At 40.3% G+C, this 26,126-nt stretch overlaps 1 protein-coding gene across 2 annotated transcripts in view; it reads right to left on the reverse strand.

Moving 5' to 3' along the window:
• man1a2 (mannosidase, alpha, class 1A, member 2) overlaps positions 1–26,126 on the reverse strand; it is a 138,656-nt gene that overhangs the window by 22,112 nt on the left and 90,418 nt on the right. For both annotated transcript variants that reach the window (XM_078262527.1, XM_078262526.1), the window contains exons 7-9: positions 16,094–16,188; positions 12,166–12,289; positions 11,327–11,420 (exon numbers count right to left, since the gene is read on the reverse strand). In XM_078262527.1, the coding sequence (XP_078118653.1) occupies positions 11,327–11,420; positions 12,166–12,289; positions 16,094–16,188 (313 nt within the window). The remainder of the gene's footprint in view (positions 1–11,326; positions 11,421–12,165; positions 12,290–16,093; positions 16,189–26,126) is intronic.

Consider the following 26,126-nt stretch of genomic DNA (forward strand, 5'->3'; position numbering starts at 1 on the left):
ATCCTATGGGTAGTTAAAGATCGAGGCTAGCTAGCTAGCTACAGTTCCGGCATAACTATAATATATTTACAGTTTTAATTTCGTCACGCCACGTATAGAACATTTACCCTAAGGTCTTACAAAGCTAAAGCTTGTGTCCGATTTCAATTTAATGCATTTTTGTTTCGTTAGCTGCTGGTGCCCCGTCAATCCTATGGGTAAAGATCGCAGCTAGCTGCAGGCCCCGGAGCTCCGTCAGGGCTTCGGCATTTTGTAGTCCAGTAACCCAGAAACGGTGACTTTGCGCGGGTATGGAGCGCTGCGGGCTTCCCTTCGTGACGGAGATCCATCTAGCTCACAGCGAGCTGGGGTCTATGAAGGAGGACACGCCGGGCGGCGAGGCAGCACCGGCCGCTGTCACGTTAGCCTGCTGAGCTCCCGCTGAACTGCGACACACAGTTGTACAACATTTGCAATTAGCCATCAATTTTCGTAAAACGGCCCATATTTGACCTAGAGCTTAGATCGGGCCCAAAAAATCAAGCCCTACCCTACCCGAGCACGTTGCGTCCGAGCCCGGCCAGACACATTAACTGTAATTATGAGCCCGATTTAAACCCGACAGTTTTTGAATACATGGCCCGTTATAACTGACGTTCTCAACTACAATTCCGAGTTGTTTGAACTACAGAAATCTGTTTAGAATTATCTTAATGAATAATGCAACAAGGATGAAGCATGTACACTGCGCTGTTTGTTTATCCAGACTGGAATGGATCGCAAATGGATCCGAATGAAGAAACGTAAAAAGAAACTCTAACCTAAACTTGACCCTATAGCTGCTCCCTCAGCCAAATAGTGTGGGTAACGGATCAAGGCAGCAACATAATCAAAGCCCTGGAACCATATAGGAGATTTTCTTGTCACCTAATTAATACTGTCCTTCGGCACGATCTGCATGCTGACGCACTGGCCAACAACAGTGCTGCAGATGGGGGAGACACGATGTAGCACAGTTTACCTCACACTCAAGTCAGTGCAGGACATATACCCAGAGCTACGGGAGAACCTGGAGAGGCATAGCTTTCTCCCCACTGAATAAGGCTAATAAAGTAATGATTAAAAAAACACAAATGCTTGGTCAAGGGCCCGGCCCGAAGGTCGGGCTCGGGCAGAGAATCTAAACTCTAATTTGACCTCTACATAGTTGATTTCTCGCATAAAAAAAGTCTCAGAAGTGAGTTTAGTAATTAAACAGCGGACCTCTGGAGTTCTGCGTGACCTAGCTAGATTCAGAAGACTAAGCTGACCTCAGGTCAGTGGTGTAGCCTATGCAAATGTTGGGGCGTGACAAAGACTAGGAGTTGAGATGTTGACGTCAACTTTTAGCTTTGTTGAGATTTGCCCGTTTTCAGCAGCAGTTTCAAATTGTGAGATTTTCAGAGGAAAGGGGTGTCAATGGGATTTTGAGGTTCTATGTATGTCCTATTTACCCTCCAAACTGTTGTTTTTCAACTATGACAAGGTAAAATCGTGTTTTTTTTTGCCACCAGTTGCTTTTATTGTACTATTTCACAAGATGGTGATGGAGGGTTGTATTAGGGCTGCCGGATTATGGACTTCTGGAAAGATGTTGCAATTATTGAATTTAGTGGAAAAAGTTAAATAAATCAACAGTAAAAAAAAAAACACATACAACTGTGAAATTTGCCTTAAAATGCTCATATTATGCTCATTTTCATGTTCATAATTGTATTTAGAGGTAGATGTGGTTTAATTTTCAGAAAACACCATATATTTGTTGTACAGCACATTGCTGCTCCTCTTTTCACCCTGTGTGTCACACTTCTGTTCCATCTTTGTTGGGAGTCGCACATGCGCAGTAGCTAGGTAAGGACTACTACCCAGTCAGAAGCAGAGTATGAGGGAGTGCCATGCTAGCAGCTAGGCGAGCATTATAACGTGTATTACAAAGTGACCACGTTTGTCTCTGAAGTAAAGGCTGGACTACAACAGAGCTGTTTGGAGCAGTTTGTGAACAGTGTTTTCTGTTGGAGATGGTAAGTCCCTTTGGGGTGGACTTTGGGCTTTTTCACTTTGTAAACCTATAACATGCACAAAAAGATATATAACACAATAAAGGAAAGGGGAAAAAGCATAATATGAGCACTTTAATACTTTTCCTATTGAAACTTTTTTCATTCAGAACACAAGAGAAAATAAGAGTTTACTTGCAAAACGTAATGAGCTAAATAATAGTTTTTCTCGATTATTCCGTTTTTTGGGAGCCAAAATCATAATCACGATTACATTTCCATTAATTGCACAGCCCTAGGATGTATGTGGTTTTCCTAGGCTCATCGTCTTTTGTTTTGGTTTTTCTTCTTTTTTTTTGATTTGCAAAATCTCACAAATTACTGTCCTTTGTCCAGTGGTTGACTTTGTCTTATTACTATGATAATATTATTCATTATAAATACTTGAGTATAGTATAGTTTTTCAGACCTTCAACAATGCCAATACAAGCAGCAATAGTCCTGTGTATTACATGCACTCAAAGTTTGGGCACTTGAGAGATAATTGATGGTTGATACATGGGACATTTTCTGACAAAATGCTGCTCGCTGCCACACTGTCTGAAAGCTTTTGTGAGAGGTATTTTTACATTTAAGCCTGTAAATAACCAGACTCCCATCTAATGGAGAGGCTCTGAATAATTTCTTGCTGTGCTCATCTTGCATTGTCTCGCTATTCTCTTATAAGTCTCTCATAAGTCTGTCTTATGTTTGCCGATCCCTTTTTACTGACTGAGTCTTTGATTTTTACAATAACATATGTGAAAACACATCTAAGGCGATGGCACATAAAATAAATAAAAACACTTGGTGTATCACGGGGAGCACTACACAAATAACGAGTGAAATCACAGCACCCGAAGAGAATCAAGATAATGCACCACCCACAGCTCCACTGGCCTCTTCACACAAGACCATTTTGGAATCTAAAGAGGAAAATAATAAGGCATCGCAGATTGCGCAAAGATTAAAATACAAATTGTAGCAGGAAGTGCTCATTCAAGTTCTGTCTGATCTTTTTTTGTATTTTCCCCTTGTCCTTCTCTGTTTCACAAACACCTCCAACGCTCTTTCAACTTAGCAACCACCCACACATACTCCCTCAACTCCTCTCCATCAATTTTCTGCCAAGCAAAGGATCCAGGTCATGCAGGGAGCGCCTGTCAATCAAAGGCAGGGTCTGCTGAGAAGGCGGCTTGAAACGTACATTAAAACCGCAGATGCATGTACATAAGCGGAGATCTTCACAAATCTCCAAAACAACCCACTCTGGTTTCAAACACATGTGAAGGGCACAGCCTGCTAGAGTAATACCAATAACTTGTGTGCATGTAAGAATGCGAAAGTGCAAGTAATTTCTATGCAGCACCCAGCCCAATGAAAAACACAATGGCGAAAGGTCAGCCTTGTTTTAGTTCATGTTGATGCATAACACCAGTCTTTTTTACCACCAAAAAAAGAATCCTGTTAAGATGTGTGTTCATTGCTTATAATTGTTTTTAATCAACAGCCATCAATTGACACCATCAACAGCCACTAGGCCAAAAACAAAATGTCATTTTCCAATGTGATCAACAATTAAATCAAATGTATTGGAGAGTAAAGACAAAGGTTTTACAGTGGTGTGAAAAAAGTGTTTGCCCCCTTCCTCATTTCCTGTTCCTTTGCATGTTTGTCACACTTAAGTGTTTCGAACATCAAACCAATTTAAACAATAGTCAAGGACAACACAAGTAAACACAAAATGCAATTTGTAAATGAAGGTGTTAATTATTAAAGGTGAAAAAAAATCCAAACCATCATGGCCCTGTGTGAAAAAGTGATTGCCCCCCTAAACCTAATAACTGGTTGGGCCACCCTTAGCAGCAACAACTGCAACCAAGCTGCTTGCGATAACGTGCAATGAGGCTTTTACAGCGCCCTGGAGGAATTTTTGGCCCACTCATCTTTGCAGAATTGTCCTAATTCAGTTACATTAGAGGGTTTTCGAGCATGAACGGCCTTTTTTTAAGGTCATACCACAACATCTCAATAGGATTCAGGTCAGGACTTTGGCTAGGCCACTCCAAAGTCTTCATTTAGTTTTTTCTTCAGCCATTCGGTGGTGGACTTGCTGGTGTGTTTAGGATCATTGTCCTGCTGCAGAACCCAAGTTCGCTTTCAGCTTGAGTACACGAACAGATGGTCGGACATTCTCCTTCAGGATCTCTTGGTAGACAGCAGAATTCATAGTTCCTTTTATCACGGCAAGTCTTCCAGGTCCTGAAGCAGCAAAACAGCCCCAGACCATCACACTACCACCACCATATTTTACAGTTGGTATAATGTTCTTTTATGAAATGCAGTGTTCCTTCTACGCCAGATATACTTGGACACACACCTTCCAAAGAGTTCCACTTTTGTCTCATCGGTCCACAGAATGTTGTCCCAAAAGTCTTGGGGATCATCAAGATGTGTTCTGGAGAAATTGAGACAAGCTTTGATGTTCTTTTTGCTCAGCAGTGGTTTTTCTCCTTGGAACTCTGCCATGCAGGCCATTTTTTGCCCAGTCTTTTCCTGATGGTGGAGGCATGAACGCTGACCTTAACTGAGGCAAGTGAGGCCTGCAGTTCTTTGGACGTTGTTGTGGGGTCTTTTGTGACCTCTGATGAGTCGTCGCTGCGCTCTTGGGGTAATTTTTTGGGCGGCCGGCCACTCCTGGGAAGGTTCACCACTGTTCCATGTCTTCGCCATTTGTGGATAATGGCTCTCACTGTGGTTCGCTGGATTCCCAAAGCTTTGGAAATGGCTTTATAACCCTTTCCAGACTGATAGATCTCAATTACTTTCTTTCTCAATTGTTCCTGAATTTCTTTGGGTCTCGGCATGATGTGTAGCTTTTAAGGATCTTCTGGTGGACCTTACTGTGTCAAGCAGCTCCTATTTAAGTGATGCCTTGATTGTGAACAGGTGTGGCAATAATCAGGCCTGGGTGTGGCTAGAGAAATTGAACTCAGGTGTGGACAACCACAGTTATAGTATGTTTTAACAAGGGGGGCAATCACTTTTTTCACACAGGGCCATGATGGTTTGGATTTTTTTTCTCCTTTAATAATAAACACCTTCATTTACAAATTGCATTTTGTGTTTACTTGTGTTGTCCTTGACTTTTGTTTAAATTGGTTTGATGTTCGAAACACTTAAGTGTGACAAACATGCAAAGGAACAGGAAATGAGGAAGGGGGCAAACACTTTTTTCACACCACTGTATATCACCTGGGAAAAGGCACCAAAAGGAGAAAAAAAAGAAAGCAAAAAATGCATAAAGGCTTGATTTTCATATTTAAACATGGTTTGAGGGTTGTGTTTGTTTTCTGTCTTTGTTTTTCTTGTGTTTTAGGACAGGTGGACAATAATGCCCAGAAAGAAAAGCCCTGAACGCACTGCTGAAGTTTTATTTGATAGAGGATAAAATATGGGGGTTCTCGATAGAGATGAACGGTATTCCAAGAGTTATATATGATGCAGGTGTATGTTTACTTCTATTTAATATATTTTATTGAGGTTGATCATATTTAAAGATCCCGAGGTTGAGCATGTTTGTTTGATGTGCGTTGTTGTTGCATGTTTTGTTTTGTCGTTAAGATTGTGGGTCTTTGTCTTCTTGATGTTGGAAGTGTATATTGAGAAATCTGAATTACCAACTATAATTTTCAGTGGCTGTACAGTAACAAAGTTGAACCTCTTTAAAACACTGACAATTCAGATTCCTCCAGCAATACTTATTTTTGCTACATTGAAATCCAGTGATGAAGAAAGGAGTGTTTGACAGTGTGTGTGTTGTGTGTGTGTGTGTGTGTGTTTGTGAGAGGGAGAGTGAGCAAAGAAAAGTGCCAGTGAGTAGGTTAAAAAGAGGCAGTGGGTGGTGTGTGTAGGCAGATGAATGTGTGGTAATAAGGCTGTCAGTCACAGCAGGATCTCATTAGGACAGAGGAGCTCACCCTCATTCCTCATTAGTTGGGCTTAACTACTGTCTACACACCTACACTCCACAGTAACACACACACACAAACACACACACACATTTGCAAAAGCTCTCGACAAATGCTTCTACCCTTCAAACACTTCACATTGTCTCAAACACAGGCCCACATTCACATATTTCTCACCCAACACTTACAACTACACACAATTCAAATGTTCAAAACACACACAGAGTTTCCTCACATACACCCACACACATCATAATGTAGCTAGGGTGAAAGATAATAATTTGCCTGCGGCAGGCAGGGTGAAGAGGTGCACTCTTATTTCTTCTACTTTAAAATCCCATTCGGACTTTCTAAGACTATGACAAAACCTCCAAAAGGTGGTTGTTTACCTGCCGCATCAGCTGATAAAGTAACATACACCATAGCAAGAGACAGATTTTGGCTGGTGGTTTGTGTTCATTTTGTGCCAGGATTGCAGCGCACATAAATCTAACAAGAGCCAGCCGTGCTGCCTCAATTCAGTCCTAAAAGCTCAGTCTAAATGGTCCTGTAATGAATTTAAATAAATTTGGCACGTCCCTGTTTTACTCTGCAGCAGTTACAGGTGTTCAAAAATATGCAAATAACAGCCACGTTCCGATAACAACAGGTTTTACATTCTCTGAAAACAGACTTTAAATGTACTGCAATTTTCTGCCTTCCTGACTCTGTGAATGATAATCATGGTATCATGTCAGCACCATGAGCAGCAGCTGTAGTGGATCTTTGCTGTTGCTTTATCGATGTGTGTACAGTTGATTAAAAACATGCTTAACAAGATAAGTGTTATCAATCAACTTTATTTGTCACATGAAATCGTAGGAGGCACAATTCCAGTGAAATGTAATCCCATTAGCTTCTTCAACTTGTGCATGATTCATCATAAAGAAGGATGTGGCCGTCAGATCGGCACACAGAAAAAGAGTCACCTGGTTGAATGGCACTGGCAATCTAGGATCCATAGGATATAGTGATGTTTGTATTTCTAGGATTGAAGCCTCTTACCAAATCTCAAAACCTTAACTGTGAACATGTAAACGTACACTATTTTCACATAAACATTAAAAACAAAATCAAGAAATTAAAATGTTCTGCCAACATAGGGCTGACAATTTGATTGGTGCAATACTGTATTTGTATGGAGGATATATTTATTCATAATTCAAATTGAAGTCCAAAGAGAAAACGAAGCGAGATCAAATTAAAAATATTATTTTATTTTATATTATATAAATTCACCTTTTCCATTTGGATTTAACATTTGGCTTTTCCATTTGGATTTAACATTTGGCTTTTCCATTTGGACTTGAAAGATGTCAAAAGCGTATGTAAATGCGGAGGCGTGGCCCAAAGGCTGGTGGGAGGGTCTGAAACGAAAGGGGTGCAGAGGCACCTTATGGACAGCAGGGGGAGCTGACTGCTGGGAAGCACACTGAGTTGAGGAGTTTTAAACCTTGTTAATATTAATGACAAACAGAAAACGAGCCATATTTCAGGAAATAAACTTGTCCATGATTCTATTGAGAGACTTCAAGCTGACAGCGGGCTCTGAAAATTGTAAAAAAGCAATCGATTGTAGAATCTAGACAATTTTCGTCTGCTATTTCACCACTAAATTCACTTCTGAGACTTTTTTTATGCGAGAAATCAACTCTGTAGAGTTTGAATATGGGCAGTTTTACAAAAATGTATGGCCAATTGCACATTTGCTCCGATGTTGTCGGACTTGAGAAGCTCCAGTCTGACGTGACAGCCAGCTGGTGGTGGCCGGGATCGCCTGCTCGCCGGCCGGCCAGTGATGCTCACAGACCACGCTGTCAGCTGGAAGTCTCTCAATAGAATCATGGACAAGTTTATTTTCTGAAATATGGCTCGTTTTCCATTTGAACACATCAATATCATCAATATTAACAAGGTTTAAAATGACCCATTTTTCAAATTTGGATATTGTTTCAAAATCGGAAATCAAATGAACAAAAAAGTACACGGGCCCAATTACAGCAACTACATGAAAACTTCACTGTTATTGCATGAAATGTCGTTTGTGTTTAGCCTACATCATTAGTTTCTATCATCTAATGTGAAACAAGAGGCCAAACCAGCCTGGTAGCAAAGCTGCAGCCAGATGCTACTCAACTCAGTGTGCTTTCCAGCAGTCAGCCCCCCCTGCTGTCTATAAGGTGCCTCTGCACCCCTTTCGTTTCAGACCCTCCCACCAGCCTTTGGGCCACGCCTCCTCATTTACATACACTTTTGACATCTGTCAAGTCCAAATGGAAAAGCCAAATGTTAAATGGAAATGGAAAAGCCAAATATTAAATCCAAATGGAAAAGCCAAATGTTAAATCCAAATGGAAAAGCTAAATGTTAAATCCAAATGGAAAAGGTGAATTTTAAAATGTTAAAGGGCAATTACCAAATTCAGTTTAAGCATTTATATTTAAGCTTTGCATTTCAAATTATCATTTTACATTTCAACTTTGCTTTTTCAGTTTCCTTTTTCTTTTTTAAATTCAATTATGGCATGGTTTTTCTTAGTAGGGTAGTAAAATAATATTTTTAATTTGATCTCGCTTCGTTTTCTCTTTGGACTTTCAATTTGAATTATGAATAAATATATCCTCCATTTATTTGTATGGGCAGATACTAAATAAAATGTTCGTAACACAATTTAAATTCCTGTTTGCCTTCGTTTAGCCGTGATTCAAATCACAACACGTACGAGAGTGCTGAGGTTACAGGACTATTGTTGCTGTGAGTTTTGACAGTCTGCTCATTTGCTGTCACCAAAACTGGACCTACATCTTTAATAATGTGGGAAGAACACAATACTCTCACTGTGTGGGACCTCCTGATTAGTGGGAATCAGTGCTACAGTTAGCAAGCTAGTTTAACTAGCTTCAACACAATGGGTCCTGTTGTAAAGGGACAGATGTCTTAAATCTCTCATGGCACTTTACCAAGGCTATGTGGGGTTGTTAAAAAAGAGGAAACATTAGCAGGCTATACAGGGCTATGACATGCTCCAGTCAGAAGCACAATTCTCCTAGCAACGCAGGCTATCAAATGCCATTTGACTGTTAACATGATAAATGCCAAACCAAGAGGCTTGAAAGCTAAAACAGGTTTTTCACAAATGTGTCCAAAATGTGATTTTATCCTCTTTAGACAACTTAAAAAATGTGGACAAAAGTTGCAGTTTATAGTTCTTATACAAAAAGTAACAAGTAGTTTAAATATTAGTTTGACTTTATGTTTTAATGACTATTTAAATGAGATACAGGGCACAAGAGAGAGAGAAAAAAAAAATGGTTGTGACTGTTTAAAGATTTGTCTCATTAAATGTCACAATACTACCTGAAAGTAATCCTCAACAGATCAAGGTGACTGCTTTGTTGTGTCACAGTATATATAGAAATTAAAGTTAGAAAGAAAGTTTTGGATGTTGCTTTGCCTCTGAGAATACAATGTGAAGTCCAGTTATGTTGTTGGTCCGTACAAACCCTTAAAAGAAACTGACATCACATCAACTATTGTTGTTTACCTTTTAATAATTTATCTATTTTTTGGTTGATGCAGCGGTTTGTAAGGTTTCAGCATTTTCTGCTGCTGGTAGTGTAGTGCCAACATTTTGCCCCTCTCCCTGCATTTAGATCCATTTGTCCTCCCCAAAATGCAGAAAGAGGCGCCCAGCTACTGGCACCCACAAACAATCTACAGTGGACAAGGGTACAGTGGTCGCATAGTTGGTCATGATTACTTCATAGCTTAATAAATAAACTGGTGAAATGGAAATGAAAAGTTTCCCAAAAATCAGGGATACCTTTGCCTTATCATTTGCTATTTTAAAAAGGATTTATCAAGATTCAAGGGCATTTTTGCTTTGAGCCCCTTCAGGTTTCACATTAATTACATTCCTCTCACCTAACTCCCTCCCTCCTTCTAACTGCACCATGAAGCACTGCATGCTCAGGGGGCTCTACAGCAGCTCAGGTCGGTTTTGGAGTAGCTTTGGGCTTTATTAAACCAATGTTGCTTTGCTGTAATCAACTGAGCTGGTTAAGGCAACAAGGTGGAATGGCTGCTAATTAATGCGTCCAGGCTTAAGACCATAACACATACAATAACAGGCAAGTAGATCAATAGATATTTAAAGTGGTTCATGCACAGAGTGCTCACATAGACACATGCAATGCAATACACACTGACATGCGAACACACTATATTTGTATCATACACACACACACACACACAGACACACATCATCACCTGCCAAGTCATGCAGCTCGCCAGCTAACTCTCCATCTGTTAATGTACTCATCCATCCATCAATCAATCCGCCGTCCCTCCATCTTTCGTCCATTTATTTTCACCTGCTTTTGGCCCAAAGTCTGTGCACTTACAAGTACATCAGTCTGTCTGCCAAGCCACCTATCCATCCATTAATGAGCCCTTCCATTTATCCATCCATCCATGGTTGTTCTCCATTTGTTTTGTCGACAAGTAAAACAAACACAAAATAGAAGATTCATCTTGCTAGACCACAGTAGTTGTTAAAAAAAAAAAAAACTTATTTTGAGGGTGGTATCATCTTCTGTTAAGTGTTCTTTTCTTTTCTCTAAACTTAAGAACAAACCTGAACAGAGTCATATCTGATCGACGGGAAAAAATTACAGCGCTCAGTTTAAAATCAATTCTTCTAAGGAGAGTGCGCAGAGACAAAAAGAAAATGTATTCAATACACGGGAATACTGTGTTCCCTCTCTTCCGTCTTCTTCTACTCGCTTCAATTTGTTCTCATTAAAGACGATCCATTCTGCTCCTTCTCTTTCCTTCACCTCGTGTTAATTTCTCCTGTTTCTCTTTATATAGAAGTACTTCTGAGTACATGATCATTTAAGGCTCACAAGAACAGTTGGACTCTTCTCCCAACTGGCTGCTTGTAAATCAATAATCTAGGAAGAGTATTCTCTAATTAAATGTTGAAATGCATCTTAACACCTGGAATTGTATGTTTTCCCGTTGTAACTTAAATGACTCAAATTCAACATTGACATTTATGATATTTTCACCAATTGTGCTGTTTAAGCTACATGTTAATTTATTTACAACCACAAAAGAGCAAAAAATGTAGGCATTAAACTTAGGTCTTGTATTAACCCTACAATGTAAAGCAATGATTTAATGCCACAGTGACTGCTGACTAAACTGTTTTGATGCAGTTTTACGATCCTGTCAAAGTAAACCAAAAGGTGTACTTACGTTGTCCCCAGCGTCCCGTACGAGGGTTCAGGTAGTTTGGGTAGAGCCCGTTGGGTCTGTCCATTTTAGCTAGCAGCTTCCGGATGTGCATCACCTGAGATCAACACCAGACAGAAGAGTTTTAATGCAAACAGAAAATATTTGTTTTGGAAAAATGCTAAATTACAATAGTCATCTTTTCATAACAGATAAGTATATTTTATAAATTTAATTTTGTAATGTTTCTTGCTTGATTGATTGCTTTTTTTATTGTGCTGTTCTCTTTCAGTACACATACAGTAATATGAGTTTTCTTTATTTTTATGCAATTTCTCAAAGTACAAGATAATGTCTCAGAAATGATTGTTGGCATGAAAGTTCACCTCTAAGTCATTTTTATTGCTTATTTAACTGAAATACAGGTTTATTTTAAGACAGTGATATAACAAAGCAAAGAAAACATGCAGACAGGCTGCGGTACAGCACAATTTGCAATATGGACTAGAGCAATATCCAAATTGCTGGGGGGCGCTATATTTGTTAAAGACAACATGTGCTGTTAAACCATTCTGAATTAAGCATTGCGGTGCTGCAGACTATAGAAAAACTTTGTTTGGTACAGATCCTCGCAATAAGCGCACTATAATCACTTTAATTTCTTTTAATATTTGGATATTTTTCATTGAAAATGATAATATACCAAAATGATCATTCCATCCAAATATCGTGAATCATATCGCAATTGCAATATCAGTCAAAATAATCGCTCATATCGTGCAGCACTATACAGCAACCATGCAAACCTAGGTGTAACCCAGACACAACCACCACACCCAGACAATAATAATCCACAGTGCTACCTTCTGGTAGTAGGCGGGGTTTCCTGTCAGGTAGGTGAGGTGGACAAACTCCATGTGGAGAGTCCCAAACTCAGCCAGGATGCTGCTGCCTGCCGACGCCCAACCCCAGTTACGACCAACACCACTGGAACAGGAGAGGAAGAGTGAGAAGGAAAAACTCAGGAGCAGCACAACTCATTTCACATACGTGAAGAAGGTTCTGGAGACTTTGATCAATTACACAGGAGCAATTAATGAACACTCAATTGAGGAGACAATTAAGCAGGCAGTAGAGTTTAACCATGGTGTGTTATTGTGCAGTGCCGTCCTAACTCTCTGAAGTTCCTGTCCTCCTGAAGGTGTATTTAAACTCATGCTGGAGGCGTTACGTTTAGCTGAACCTTTAAGGTAAACAAAGATATTGCAGTTGCCTAAACACTGATGCTAAAGCCTAGTTCAGCCTCTCTCTCTCTCCGGAAGTAGGCTAAAGTGTGGCAGGCCCACCGACTTCCAAAAGGAGACAGTCCTGAGACTAGGGCTGAAACGATTCCTCGAATAACTAGATTACAAAAAATCCTCGAAGCAAAATTCGTTGCCTCGAAGCTTCTTTAAATCAATGTAATTAAGGTTGTACGGCTCACTGTTTCCGCACGGAGGATAATTACTAGCGCACACAACAGGTTGACGCTTCTGTGGACACAAGACGTTTATATACTGTCTATGCACAAGCCTGATGGCCCAGATTACAAATGAACGAAGACGAAAATAGCGAGGGTCTAAGAGAAGAGACAGGAGAGTGAAAACGACAGAAAGTTTGGGATTATTTTAAGCTGCAAACATGCTGCTACATCATCTTTGTAGAAAACGTCCAGTGTACTCATCCATTCCACGGAGCGAACCCGACACCAGGTAGCTAACTAACGTCTGCTGCTCTCGTCCACCGCGCTGTTTTACACAAGTAGCCTACAGCATGCTACTCTGCAAATAGCGATGTTTTACCAACAAGCTAAAACGAGAGCTGTCGGTTTGTAGTCTAACTGTTTATTAGTTTGCTACTAATCTTTGGAAATGTAGCTGCTGCCGGAGACAAACCGGCTCCTCCCCCCAGCATGGCCACTTAATATGCATGTGAATGACGTCATCATGCCGGTGATGTCTGCATTCTTTATTCTTTCTCCTCACTGTGTATTAGGCTTCTGAAAATGTGTCCCCCAGAACAGTGTAGTTGAATAGCCCTGCTGTAAGCTTTGTACAGTCACATTTACCCTCTGGTTAGTGAACAGCTCTTTTGCATATCCAGTGCAAAGAGCCAGAGGCAAGAAGGGGAAGGGGGTGAAAAATATTAACATTTGGGCCACCAAAAATGTACTTGGAATTTGGCAATAAAAAATGTTGCTTTTTCAACTGTCTTTTGCATATTATATATTGTATTTGTGTACTTTTTTTTAGAACACAGCAATAATAAATATTTACTATTGCTATATTACTAATGGAATAATCGGTAGACTACTCGATTACTAAAATAATCGATAGCTGCAGCCCTACCTGAGACAAAACATTCCCTTATCATATAGCTGTGTAGATTCCCTGAATCTGTAGACTTGCATATACATGAACAGGTTTGGTTATCAGAGACAGGCCGAATATTCTCGTCCCCTGACCTGTGACCTATGAATGACCTGATGTTGTCTAAACTTTCCCTTAGTCTCTTCATACCACAACATGGTATTTCCGGAAATTCCACCACAAAGAGGGAGAAGAGAGGAGAGTGAAGAGATGAAGTGATGAAGATGGAGAGACAAGAGAACAGAGTTGATTGTGGAGGGTGAGAGATTGATGTGATGGAGAGCAAGACAGTAAGACAGGGAGAGAGAGGGGCTTGGGCAAAGAAACAAAGATTATAATTCTACAATATATTATAATATTAAAGAGTAATAAAGGTTTCAACTGGCGCATAGAACAAAATGATATTATTGTATCCGCAGGGGCTGACAGGGTTTTGGATATGGATGGATGACTCAACACACAGTTTATCAGGTTGTGAGATTTCTGGCTGTCAAGACTCTGGCCTCTCTCTATCTCTACATACTCTGGACTGAAATAGGGTCTTGAAAATAATATACTAACTAAATATAAAAAAACCCACAAATACAAACTTCTAGCATTTAAAATAGAGAAAAAAGTTAAATGAAGAAAAAAAAGATCAAAAACATGAATCTGGATAACTGCAACTTGAAGTAACCTGTAGTTTGATTTTCAAATAAAAAATGTCTAACTTGTAAATAATCTGGTTTGGTCAAGGATTTACATATCACAGCAGCCTAAATACGTCTTAAAATGCAAAAGTAATCAAAGTAATTCTCTCTAAATGCAAGACATTTTCACTGGGTGCACTTTTCAAAGCCGTAAACCAGAAAATCTACTTTTTATCCTAGTGAAACAACGCACACGGTGATGGTGTTGGATAGATGGCTGCCTGTGCAACACGTTCACCACCAGTTCAGGAGTTTGTCTCGGTCACATTTACACATCACCATATGTGACACAGGAGGCGTCAACTGGCGGAACTGCTTCAATTTTACATGAGTGCATGTAACATTAATGGGTTGCTACTTGTGTGTGTGTGTGTGTGTGTGTGTGTGTGTGTGTGTGTGTGTGTGTGAGGAGGAAGTGGTGCATTTGTCTGAACAAGCTCAAAAAGGGACAGATGTGTTATAAGTGTGCGTTTAGATTAAAGCAACACTAGAGCACTTTTCCCGCTTTGGTCCCCCTGCAGGTTGGAAGCGGAGTTGTCCATTACGTTACATTATGCAAGTTTGCCAGATCGGGTAGCAGATCTGTAGTTCCAATGAGACATTAATGGACAATTCCGCTTCCAACCTGTAGGGGGACCGAAGCGGGAAAAGTGCTCTAGAGTTGCTTTAACTTTCTGCGTGTACAATTATTCCTAGGGGCATTATACACATATATGACCACGTGTAACTGCGTTTTTCTCCGCTGTGTGTCTCTCTGATGGGAGATTGAGACGAAGCATAAAGTTTCCGCTCTCTAACGAATTTTAATTATCTCAAGAAAAGGAGACCCTCTCCTGTACAACTTTAACAACGCACGACGACGCAATGCATATAACAGGATGCTGATATCACACAAACACACACACACTCTACACGTTTCTATAAGTTTAATTTAACACTTCCATAAGACTTTTTTGCGGCCTGTTTAAAGACAAATTCACCCTGACGACTTAAAGCCATACTCTCACACACAGATACTGTCAGTTATTCAAACCGATTCAACTCCTGTAAAAGTTCAAATTGAGTGAAGCTGCATTGGGAGTAACACGAGGGCACCAAATTATGTAATGATAATGATGTAGGTGTAAGTACAGTTTTTACAAACCCACAGAGTCGTGTGAAGAGGTCTAATCAGGCAACAAAAGTGAAAACAACTGTGTGGGTAGACTGAATTTTAAAATCAAAAGACATTTCAAAATTGAGTTGTTGCAGTATTAATGCGCAGTATAGTAAGATGAAGAATGTATTTGTCGAGCGTCTTTGAGTACCGCAGATGTAAATGTTTTGCATAATGCACAAACCAAGTTCTGTATTAACACAAAAGAGAGGAAAAGACAAATAAAACTGGGGGGTGGAACTATCGACAAAAGAAAGACATTTCAATGCTTTTGGAGACAATAATGCAGCAATAACCAATCCTTTTATATTACAATACAAGGTGATATAATGTCAGTGCTGTGCTCACAGCTAGTCTTTGCTGCTGCAGCAGGTTTACATTTAATAAGCTACATATAGTGAGACATTCGTCAGTGTATTCAAGAAGAAGTAGTTTGTTTCAGGCTGCTCGGTAAACTGTAAAATTTTGAGTGGCACATTTCACTTCATATTCATCTCAGGTAAGCTACTGGATGAAGGGGAGTGGCAGTGTCACTGACCTCTTAAGGTTGACCATGGCCCAGGGGATTCCTGTGGGGGTGTTGAAGGCAGGAAGCAGCTTCTCGGCTAGCTGGACCGCCTTCAGCTTGAATACCTGGAGAGAGAGGAATAGAGAAATATAGAGGGTTAACTTTAACATTGGTTAACTCTCCATCTTATTATGTTCACTTGAAACATTCTCCACTCCATCAACCTTCCCCGCTAAATATTCTTCTCACAGCTGACAGGGACGAGCATAAAACAACCGCCAACCACCAAAACAAATGCAGGATGAAGGCAAATAAGGCAGATTGAGATGTCAGGAGACAAACGATTGCTAAATGATGGTCGCCGAGTGTCAGAGCGGAACAGATTTATGGAGGAGACTGGCAGACTAATATATGCAAAACCTCCCTTCAAACTGTGCTGCAGTGATATGAAATGTTGCAGAATACCACTGGGATGTCTAGAAGAAAAGCTTGGAGGTCAAACTACAGCGAGTGAGACACAAAAGTACACAGTCAAGAGTTGGGTTTCTATTATCATGATTGCCTTCTAGTTTATACACACTGATTGAGAGAAATGGACATGTGTTCCTTTTGAGATTACACAAGTTCTTGCACTCGTCTGACAGATGAAGGCTCAGGGAAATCTGCTGCAGCCCTTGTTCTTTTCTCAGCATGCCAATCAAAGAGATAAAAGCAAACTAAGGTTATTCTGCGGCTGAACTCACTGCAAGCATGTGCTGAAAGCTGAAGATCTAACTGTGGGTGGTGTTCAGAAGACAGAAAAGTCATGACACGATTCAAGACAAACAGCAAATGACTTACTTATGACTGACTTAGTTTTATTAATCTTAATGTTGCTTCCTAAAACTGAGGCTGCCCTACAAGACGACAGGTGTTCAGACTCCATGACTAGTCTTGGGTAAATCATTTTTACCGCAGTAAACAGACTCTTTTCATTCATGGAGAATTCATTTTCTCCAATCAGGCCAATCAGAGAACATTTTCCTTGTTATCATGCCTTTGCTTGAAAATACTCAATTTATTAACAATATGTGTTATTCAAGCTGAATTTTCATTTGAGGGAAACCTGTAGAGTGTAACAACCCACACAAATATCCACACAAAGGTGTCACATTTATGTCTAAACAAAACATGAAAGCTTATTCACAAAAATCTATTCAGAGCATGAATATCAAACCTCAATGAACATAAACTAGAAATTCACAGCAAGCCGTGGACTGTACGAGCCGCATTCTGGCATTTTGACAGTTGACAAGCACACAAGTAAAAACATGGCATTCATGAACCGTGTGCTGTAAAAATGATCTTAATCCAATTAAAACAACTAACAGAGAGACAAAAATAGAGCTGACAAAGACAGACACCAAACGGACATTGGTTACTTGCTATGGTGTTAGCCTAAATATTTACGGTAAAATCCCACCTAATGTTTTAATCTTCTCTTTGCTCCAGTATTTTAGTAGTATAAAGTGCTGATATAAAACGACGTTGTGTATCAATTTGGACATCATGACAATGCTTCTGCTTAGAAAAGTCAACAAAGAGAAACACAATGTTTTACTTTATTTGTCTTGTTGCAGCAAATAAAGTTTAAGTGCACGGTGTGACAGGATTATGGTCACGTACGAAAAGGTTTTTGTCAACTACTGCTAAGCCAATATTCTATCAAACATCTGCAGCGCTAGTGGTTTAAAAGAAAAAAACAACTAAAATCTGGTGGTCTCTTCCTGACAAATCCATGGTACATGCGAAGTGGTTGAGGGACGATGACATTTGGTATTACAAATCCAGTTTTATTGAACAATGTTCAAGAAACTACAGTCTTAATACCAGACTGACATCAGATGGGTGTATCAAAGAGGTCCTTCCACTTTACAACCTGTCTGCATAGCTACCTACATTTTGATCCAGGTTGTCTGAAAAGTAAAGAAGAATAAACACTGACAAGCAAATAAACTTAGCACAAAAAGTAAGGACATTTGTGTTTGGTTGATTATTTCTCTGTGGTAACAATGCTTTTTGGCAATAAATCTTATACCGTTGGAAAGCCTGTTTAGTTCCCTTACAAATGGTGTCTCCACACTTTGACCCTACTGAGGCTCCTGTTTGTGAAATGAATAAATTGTTAAATTGCCAATATGTCTTGTTTCTTCAAACTTCAATCTTCCAATCCACCAAACACCAAACGAGTCAATGGCAGAATGGTGCCCCATTTGTAAGGAACATGCATTTGTGGGATGAGCAGCAGCGCTCAGTATGTGGGTTGCGCCCATGAAAAATTTGCCAAATCATCTCTGCCAAGGGCCAAACAGCTTATTTTGCCATTGACTCATTTGGTGTTTGGTGGATTGGAAGATTGAAGTTTGAAGAAACAAGACATGTTGGCAATTTAACAATTTATTCATTTCACAAAAAAATTCACATGAATAAAAATGGAGAGAAAAAAAAAGTGTGTGTCATTAGGACTTGCAGTAGGAGAAATATTTCAAAATTCAATGTTACTCCAAATCTGATATTCTGGTTGCAGCTACAGGTTTGTTAAAGAAATAATAATAAAAAAAAGCCTCAACATCAGGCATGGGCTACCATCAAACAGGCTGGGGAGGGATTTGGCACTCAATAGTTCCTGGAGCAAATCATAACTTTGCATTTTTCTATTGAATGAAAGTTATTCAACCTTCCCTTAGACGGTCTGTCCTTTTCTACCAATGACTACTGAATTGGTCAATGCTCCACTGGTAAATTGTCCTCGACACATCTCCAAATCACTGCAGCAGAATAACCACAAGGCCCATGTGCATCTACCCTGTTGACATCATATTTATTGTAGCAAGAAGACAGGATTACAATATTGAGAACTTTGAGGTAAAAAAAAAAAAAAATATATATATATATATACACACAGTATATATCCTTGGGGAGGATGAGCCCAGACAGTTTGTTGTCTGGCGTTCCTTAACTTTTATCATTCTCCCTCCAGGTCATTACAGCTTTAATGTTCAGCCTTTTAGAATGTATCACAGGACACAAAATCGATCACTTAAGGATTTAATCTCTCAGTGAAAAACACACACACACACACACACATATTTGGGAAACAACACAAGGTTAGGCAATACATTTGGTCTGACACAGAACACACAAACATCACATGGCTGGCATGATATTATCAGCCAATTTTGACTAATCACAGAAGTACCGTATGAGCGTATACGTTGTCCGATATGAGTTCATCTGAAAACTGTGTCGCCCTAACATAGTTTGTCCACCAGAGAGTGACGACAAGCTTATTTTTGATTACTCAAGCATATTTAAGGGATGTTTATCAAAAATTGTTATGTGTTTGTTAACTGAATATCCTAATATCTAAAACTCCAGCATCCATTGAGTCCTTATAGTTACATACACATCTCTTTTCCTTCTTCTCTTTCTACATTTCTCTTCTGCCTGTTCCCACCTAGCTCTCTTTTCTTTAATCAACCATTGGCAGTGTCCTATCTCTCCTTCAACACTCTCCCCATCACATCTAATTTCTGTTCTCTTCTTCCTATTAATCTTTTTTGCATTCTCTCCCTCTTTCCGGATTAGTAGTGCCCCGAGGCCGCTGGGTTGTTTGTTTCCATGGGCCAAATTCCCAGACAGCAGATTTAGAGTACGGCAGGGAAGGGTGAGGGGTTTAGAGTGGGGAACAGGCTGGTGTTGTGGCCCTCAACACTGCCAGGGTGAGGGGTTTGACTCCTGTTGGGATCAGCTGTGCTAAAACATGCGTGTGATGGTCCCGTCAGGAGCTTTTGGATGAAAATTGTCTGCCAAATGACACGTCAATGTTACGTTCCCAGGGACGGAGAGAGCTGTAATCTGCCACTCAAACACGTCCTAAACTCAGCCAATGATCCAGTTATTACACATGAGGATATCATTTGTAAGCTGTGAGCAGCTGGGAGAAACTGCAATCGCTGTAAAGCTAAGAAAGCTCTGATAGATATGAGTCTAGACAGGAGCACAATAAACAGTGTGTGTGTGCAAGTACAAAAAGTCACATATAGAAATGACCAAAACACAAACACAAGAAGCCAATTGTAAACTGTACTGTATTTTGAATTTAAAAAGGTAAATGTAGATCTTCTCTCAATGCATGCTCACATTATGTTCATACATAGACATCCTGAACTGCCAACTCAATCCTGTCAGCAGTGTTTTAGGTGTTCCTTGTATTTAAGCTTGTATAAATCAGATTTTGTGTGTGTGTGTGTGTGTGTGTGTGTGCTTTAACTCCATCTGAAGAAACAATGTATTGGTATTACAACTCTGGGAAGATATAGAACTTATTGGTTTCTTTTGCAAAATATCTATATATAAACACTAATTTATGTATGTTCTACCATACAATAAGTACAGGTAATATTAATAATTCTAATAATATTTCACTAACTTAGTCTCTCCTGACGGAAAAGTCTCCATAACAAATATACTGTGTGAAAAGAACTAAATGATGTCACAAGATCAACATTTTTCACACTGCTATGAAGAATCTGTTAATACATAAAATAATCTCACACACACACACACACACACAGTCTCTGGTGTAAGCAGTGGGCCACTGTTGACATGTAATGGAGCCTCCTAAAGGGATTAAGGGGTAAACTGTGAAATGTGCTGAATGCGCCTGCTTAGTAAGAAGGGCCCTGAGGGCAAGCAGGAGAGACAGGATTAAGTCACCCGCTGTGTGTGTATGCGTGTGTGTGCGGTTACTGTGTCATTTCCTTACTTTGTCATGCCACTTCGCCATCAGCTGATCCATTTGCTCATATTGTTTAGCACCCAGTGGGGCTGCATCAAAGGCAGGCGGCACAAAGATGAGCTGCCATGGGGACCATCATCAAATTAGCTCTATGATTCCTGCATTTGTTGCGATTGAACCGTATCACACTGACTGCTGTCAGCTTTACATTAAGCATTAATGGAAATGGTACACTTGTGAAGTCTTGAAAAGGATATGACTGATGAGTTATTCTGCCTTAAGCGTCTTAAACTCTGGAATATATGTGGCTCGTTGTTCTGCTGCACCCACCTGGTGTGCTTATCCTGCATACAGTAAGTCCTAGACTATCCTTTCTTGAATGTTACTGTCTTTACCACTGAGGACAGCTGAAGATGAAAAAGAAGCTGAACGTTTTTCAATGCAAGAAAACATTAAAGCTATAGTGGGCAACTATTTTATATTAATGAACGTCAGTTACATTCAAGCCATTGCCAAATGAGTTGATACAAAGCTAATTAAGCTCCAAAAAACGCTCTGTATTTCTCAGTATGGCTATGTTTACAAAATGGTGTCGTCCGGCGCGGAAGCTCGAGTGATGCGTTTTACGTCCCAGCTGAGAAAGGACAACAGCAGCGTTCAGCTTTGGCGACAAAGAGGAAAGACGATAATTACCTCTTCTGAAGAGTCCATCATGATTGTTTTAATCCTCTGTGTCCTCACTGATTTGACGGGTTAAATGCTACTAGCAACTGCGTGGTGGAGGGGTGGTGCGCGATCACCGAAGGCTTGCGTCATGTGGATGCTCCGACAATGTTTTTGTCATTACTGTAATTCCTCATGGGGGCAGCAGAAACAACGCACTATAGCTTTACTTCAAATTAAAATGTGGGACATCCACTAAAGTAAAATGCAGGACATCTAGAGTACTTGCAATTGGGTTATGTATGGGGTTTGTTCTCATTACATGGTGTTGAGTTTTTTGGAGGGAAGTCCAGCAATTCTTGAGTGGAACTTTTTTTTATGAACTACTGTATACATCTCGACGCGTTCACTATTAATTCCCACGGAGAAATCTTTTCCTTCATGTCCCACTCTACATCATTCTCATCTTACCCTCATTAACTTAACTCTCTCTCTCTTTTTTTTCCTGTCCTTAGTGCATGGTCCATTTCCCCACATCTTTCTGCTTGTCATTTCCATTACAAAAATCTCTCACTCTTTTTCTGTCCTCTCCCCACTCTACATCCATTTCCGTCTCTTCTCCACACCTCTCTGACTTAATCTCATTTGGAATGTCTTTTGACCCCTCCGTCCTTCCAACTCTTCTCCCTATGTGACTTTTGCAACGTGGTTGAATCAAACTATTACATTTTGTGTTGGATAGATACCGTGTAATTTCCTCCCCGGTTAGTATGGGCACGGTAAGCCATTTGTTTGCAGAGTGGAATTCATAAAGCTGTGATGAAATTCAAATTTCTCTCCTGTTTGTTACACCATCTTGGTGTGTGTGTGCGTGCGTGTGCATGTGCCTGCCTGCTGTTACTAAGCACACCATCACAGCTATATCTGCAAAGGGGAAAAGGACTCCCAGGGGAAGCTAGACGACTGTTGCTAGAAATCACTGGGGTGGCCTCAATATGTGCTGCTCTTTTACTGGCAAGAAACTCTCAAAACATTAAGGTTTGCCTATCTCATGTCCTGTCTCATATACAAAGACTTTGTACAAAATACTGTCAATTCACCTTTTTAACAATCTATCAATGGTTGGATACATTTTTTTCACACTGCACCGTAACAGCAAGCATTGCCAGTGAGGCTTAACAGAACCAGAACACTCATTATACTCAATGAGGATGTCCTAACAAGCTGCAAGCGTCAGGGAGCAATGCAGAGGTCCTTCATTGCCCAAGCCTTACCATACAAGCTCTTTCTATTTTTGTGCATCAGCTACTCCCACAACTCAATGTTCAAAACTAGTGAATGAGGAGTCTATTTGTTTACACTTTGGCGTTAGACACAAACCTGCCAGATCCTGAGCGAAAAGCCTGTGTTGCTGTTGGACCCAGTGATAGTGTTGTAATTATTCTACATTTATTTGAACTGCTTTCCTTTCCCCAGAGAATTTACCTCCAGACACGTTTGCACTGTCTCAAATTTGTTTGTGTTGCATCTCTAAAATGTAGCACTGCTAGCCAATCCCCTACTCGTTCCCTTTTATCCCACGTGTCTCCCTGACTTCCTGCTGGGCAGCGGCACAGTGGCAGTCAGTCAGAGGGAGTGTGATGGCCTGAATTTGTTTGACGGGTTCAGTGTTTGACAAAAAATGAGAGGGAATCAAATGCTCCCTGGCGAGATCAAAGAGACGGGCCAGGGTAGATACCGCAGTCTGCAGTCATATCAATCCCTGGACAACAGACAGCTGAGCTCTACATCACAGTGCAGACAGACAGAGAGTGAGGGGGAAAACAGGCAAAGTGCAGGGTAATGAAAGCGATACAGGGACAGAACTGAAACGATGAAAGAGCAAGACTGACACGAATCTGAGGGAAGGAGCGAGAGAAAAACACAGGACGTCTTCGGAGAGAGGCTTCAAATCACAATTCTTGGAGGCCGAAACAAAAGGCGTGTAAACCTTGTTATTTTCTTGCCGTTTATCACAACACTTTTTGTTTCACTATTTTCTTTCTGTCATTATGTCTCTCTCTCCACCTCTACGGTATCGCTTTGCCTTCCCTTTCCCTTTATCTCTTGCAGTCCCCAAACTAACTTTCTCCCTCGTCTCTGCTTCCCATTTTTTTTCTCCATGCTCTCCTCCCTCCTTGGCCCCTGAAGTCTTTCTCTCTGCTCTACTCTTTCTTTTCCGATTATCCTTATCCATCACCCATCACTATTATCTCTGCCCCCCTTTCTCTTTACCACCCTCCTCTTCATTTGCTGTTCCATTTCTGTCATGCTCTGCCTATCTCTTTATCTCCTTCCCTCCCTCCCTCCCTCCATCCTTCCAAATGGAAGTTGTGCTGTAGTGTTTATGCCTGTGGAGTCTGCAGCTTTTCTTTTAGATGCTGTCATCTCATGATCCTACATTACAGGGCTCCGCTTGCTCCCCTGACCTTCTCCCCTTTCCTCAAATCATCAATGTGGCTCCAGTTGCTCTCCTTTTTTTTGTTTTATGGAACAATGAGAAAACCTTTTTTTTCCCCCCTCTTCTCACATGCATAATGCATGTTTGGCAGAAAAAAGAAAACTTGGGGCCACAGAGGAAAAATATAGTATATACTCCTTTGTACACTTTAATCTGCAGTAAGTCATTTATCATAAATAAGTAAATAGATGGTGCTGGGCCTTGGACTAAGGAAATCCTGTCAGGTGTAATGCATTTATTGCATATTATATATAATACATTATACTGTAGAGGTGTCTGTCAGTCATCTTGGTACTCAAAAGCTCTGGGTTAGTGTCACAAGAGAACATGTTTCCTCACATATGTATGTTGAGCCAACTAAACTGAGCATTCTTTTTGGCGTGGCACCTCATCTGGACCTTTTCAAACCCAAATTCCAAGAGCTGCGGGTCTGAGCTGGTTTTATTAGAAATAGCTTTGTTGCGCAAGCTAACAGCTAAAGCACAAAGTCTAATTTTCTGTTTCTAAACGTTTTAAACACAGATAATACAATGCAGTCTGTAAACAAAACAACTTTGGAGTTGTTGTAATGTGAAGTGTTTTTTAACCTAACAGAACAAATGACCCACTAACTGTACAGTATTAGCTTCAAAGATTAAAATAATAATCTCATCAAACTATTAGAAAAACAGTAAACAAGCATATTTCCCAAAATATTGGAGTGCTAGTTTATTAGTTGCAAGTACCATTTATTTAATTAGTTATGCCATTAGTGAAATATGGCCTGTTGTAGCAATGGATACCAAACTTAGCATAAATGGGGGCGCCCTGGTAGCTCACCTGGTAGAGCGTGTGCCCCATGTACCAAGGCTCTGTCCTTGCTGCAGCGGCCACGGGTACAATTCCGACCGTGGCCCTTTGCTGCTTGTCATCCCCCTCTCTATCCCCCTTAATCTTAATCTGTCCTATCACATAAAGACAATAAAAGCCCCAAAATGAATCTTTAAGGAGAAAAAAAAAAAAAGCAGAGCGGGAGACTTGACTGCCACTGTTTCTCTAACACCAGAATGACACATGCATACTACAATCCACTTCACTGATGCAGGTAGCCTGCAGACAGGATATTCTGCTAAAGCCTACAGTCCTCTGAGCTTTACCATCCCATTTGTTGTAACAACCAGAGAAAACACCAGTCAGATGTAGCTATACTGTGACTACAACTGCTACGTTTCTGCATATTAAAAAAAAGGAAGGTAAACACACCAGTGGGCTAATGAGCTGCAGGTTTTGGCAGAACAAACTCAAGAAAGACGCCACACGCCTAAATAGCTGCAAGAAAACAGGCGGACAAAACACTGTTTAATTAAAGGAGTTCTTTCGTGTTGGAGCGGTTATTCTTTCTTTCGTGATACGTTTTTCTACCTGCCAGTAAAAGAAGCTGATGACTTTGTAGATTAATCAGTCATGTTATCATCAAGCTGGTCTTCTTGCTGCTTTGCAGTAAATGGAGGACTAGCTCCACAAAACAAGGGTATGATTACAGAAGAAAAGTGCAACATTTGAAAAAAAAACGCCGGAAATGGAAAGGTTGCTACTCTAACAGGGGTAACAGTGGGGTAAAAGACCAGAGGACATGATATACAAACAAGTGCAAAGGAAGGAAAAGGACAAGCAGTAATAGAATTATCAAGGGGAAAAAAGGGCAGAGCAGGAGAGCAACATCAGTGAGATGAGAGGAGAAGCTCCAAACAAGACTGGTAAGGGAGGAAGAGAGCCATTTACTGTTTTTTTAAGATTACAGGAAGTACAAGATTAAAGGCAAGGGTGTGAGAGCAGAGATGTACTGAAGAGACGAGCTAAAGTAAAGAAGAAAAAAAAACTAAAGTGGGACGAGTGGAACGTAAGTGAAAAAATCTGAAAGCAGGAGGAAAAGGAGTAGGTTGGGTGGGTTGAGAAGAGTGGCTTTTTAGAAAGAAAGATACTAAATGGCGCAATTTAGAGAGAAAGGGAGAGAGAAAAGTGTGAAGCGCAGAAGAAAAAAGACAGAAAGCTGAGAAACGGATGGAGCAAAGAAACAAATTACGAAAGAACTTAGGCAAAAGTCTACAAATGCTTTGGAGATAAAGGAGTAAAGAGGGAAA

The sequence above is a fragment of the Sander vitreus genome, chromosome 11 (genome assembly GCF_031162955.1).
Source record: "Sander vitreus isolate 19-12246 chromosome 11, sanVit1, whole genome shotgun sequence".
In the NCBI taxonomy this organism is placed as follows: domain Eukaryota; kingdom Metazoa; phylum Chordata; class Actinopteri; order Perciformes; family Percidae; genus Sander; species Sander vitreus.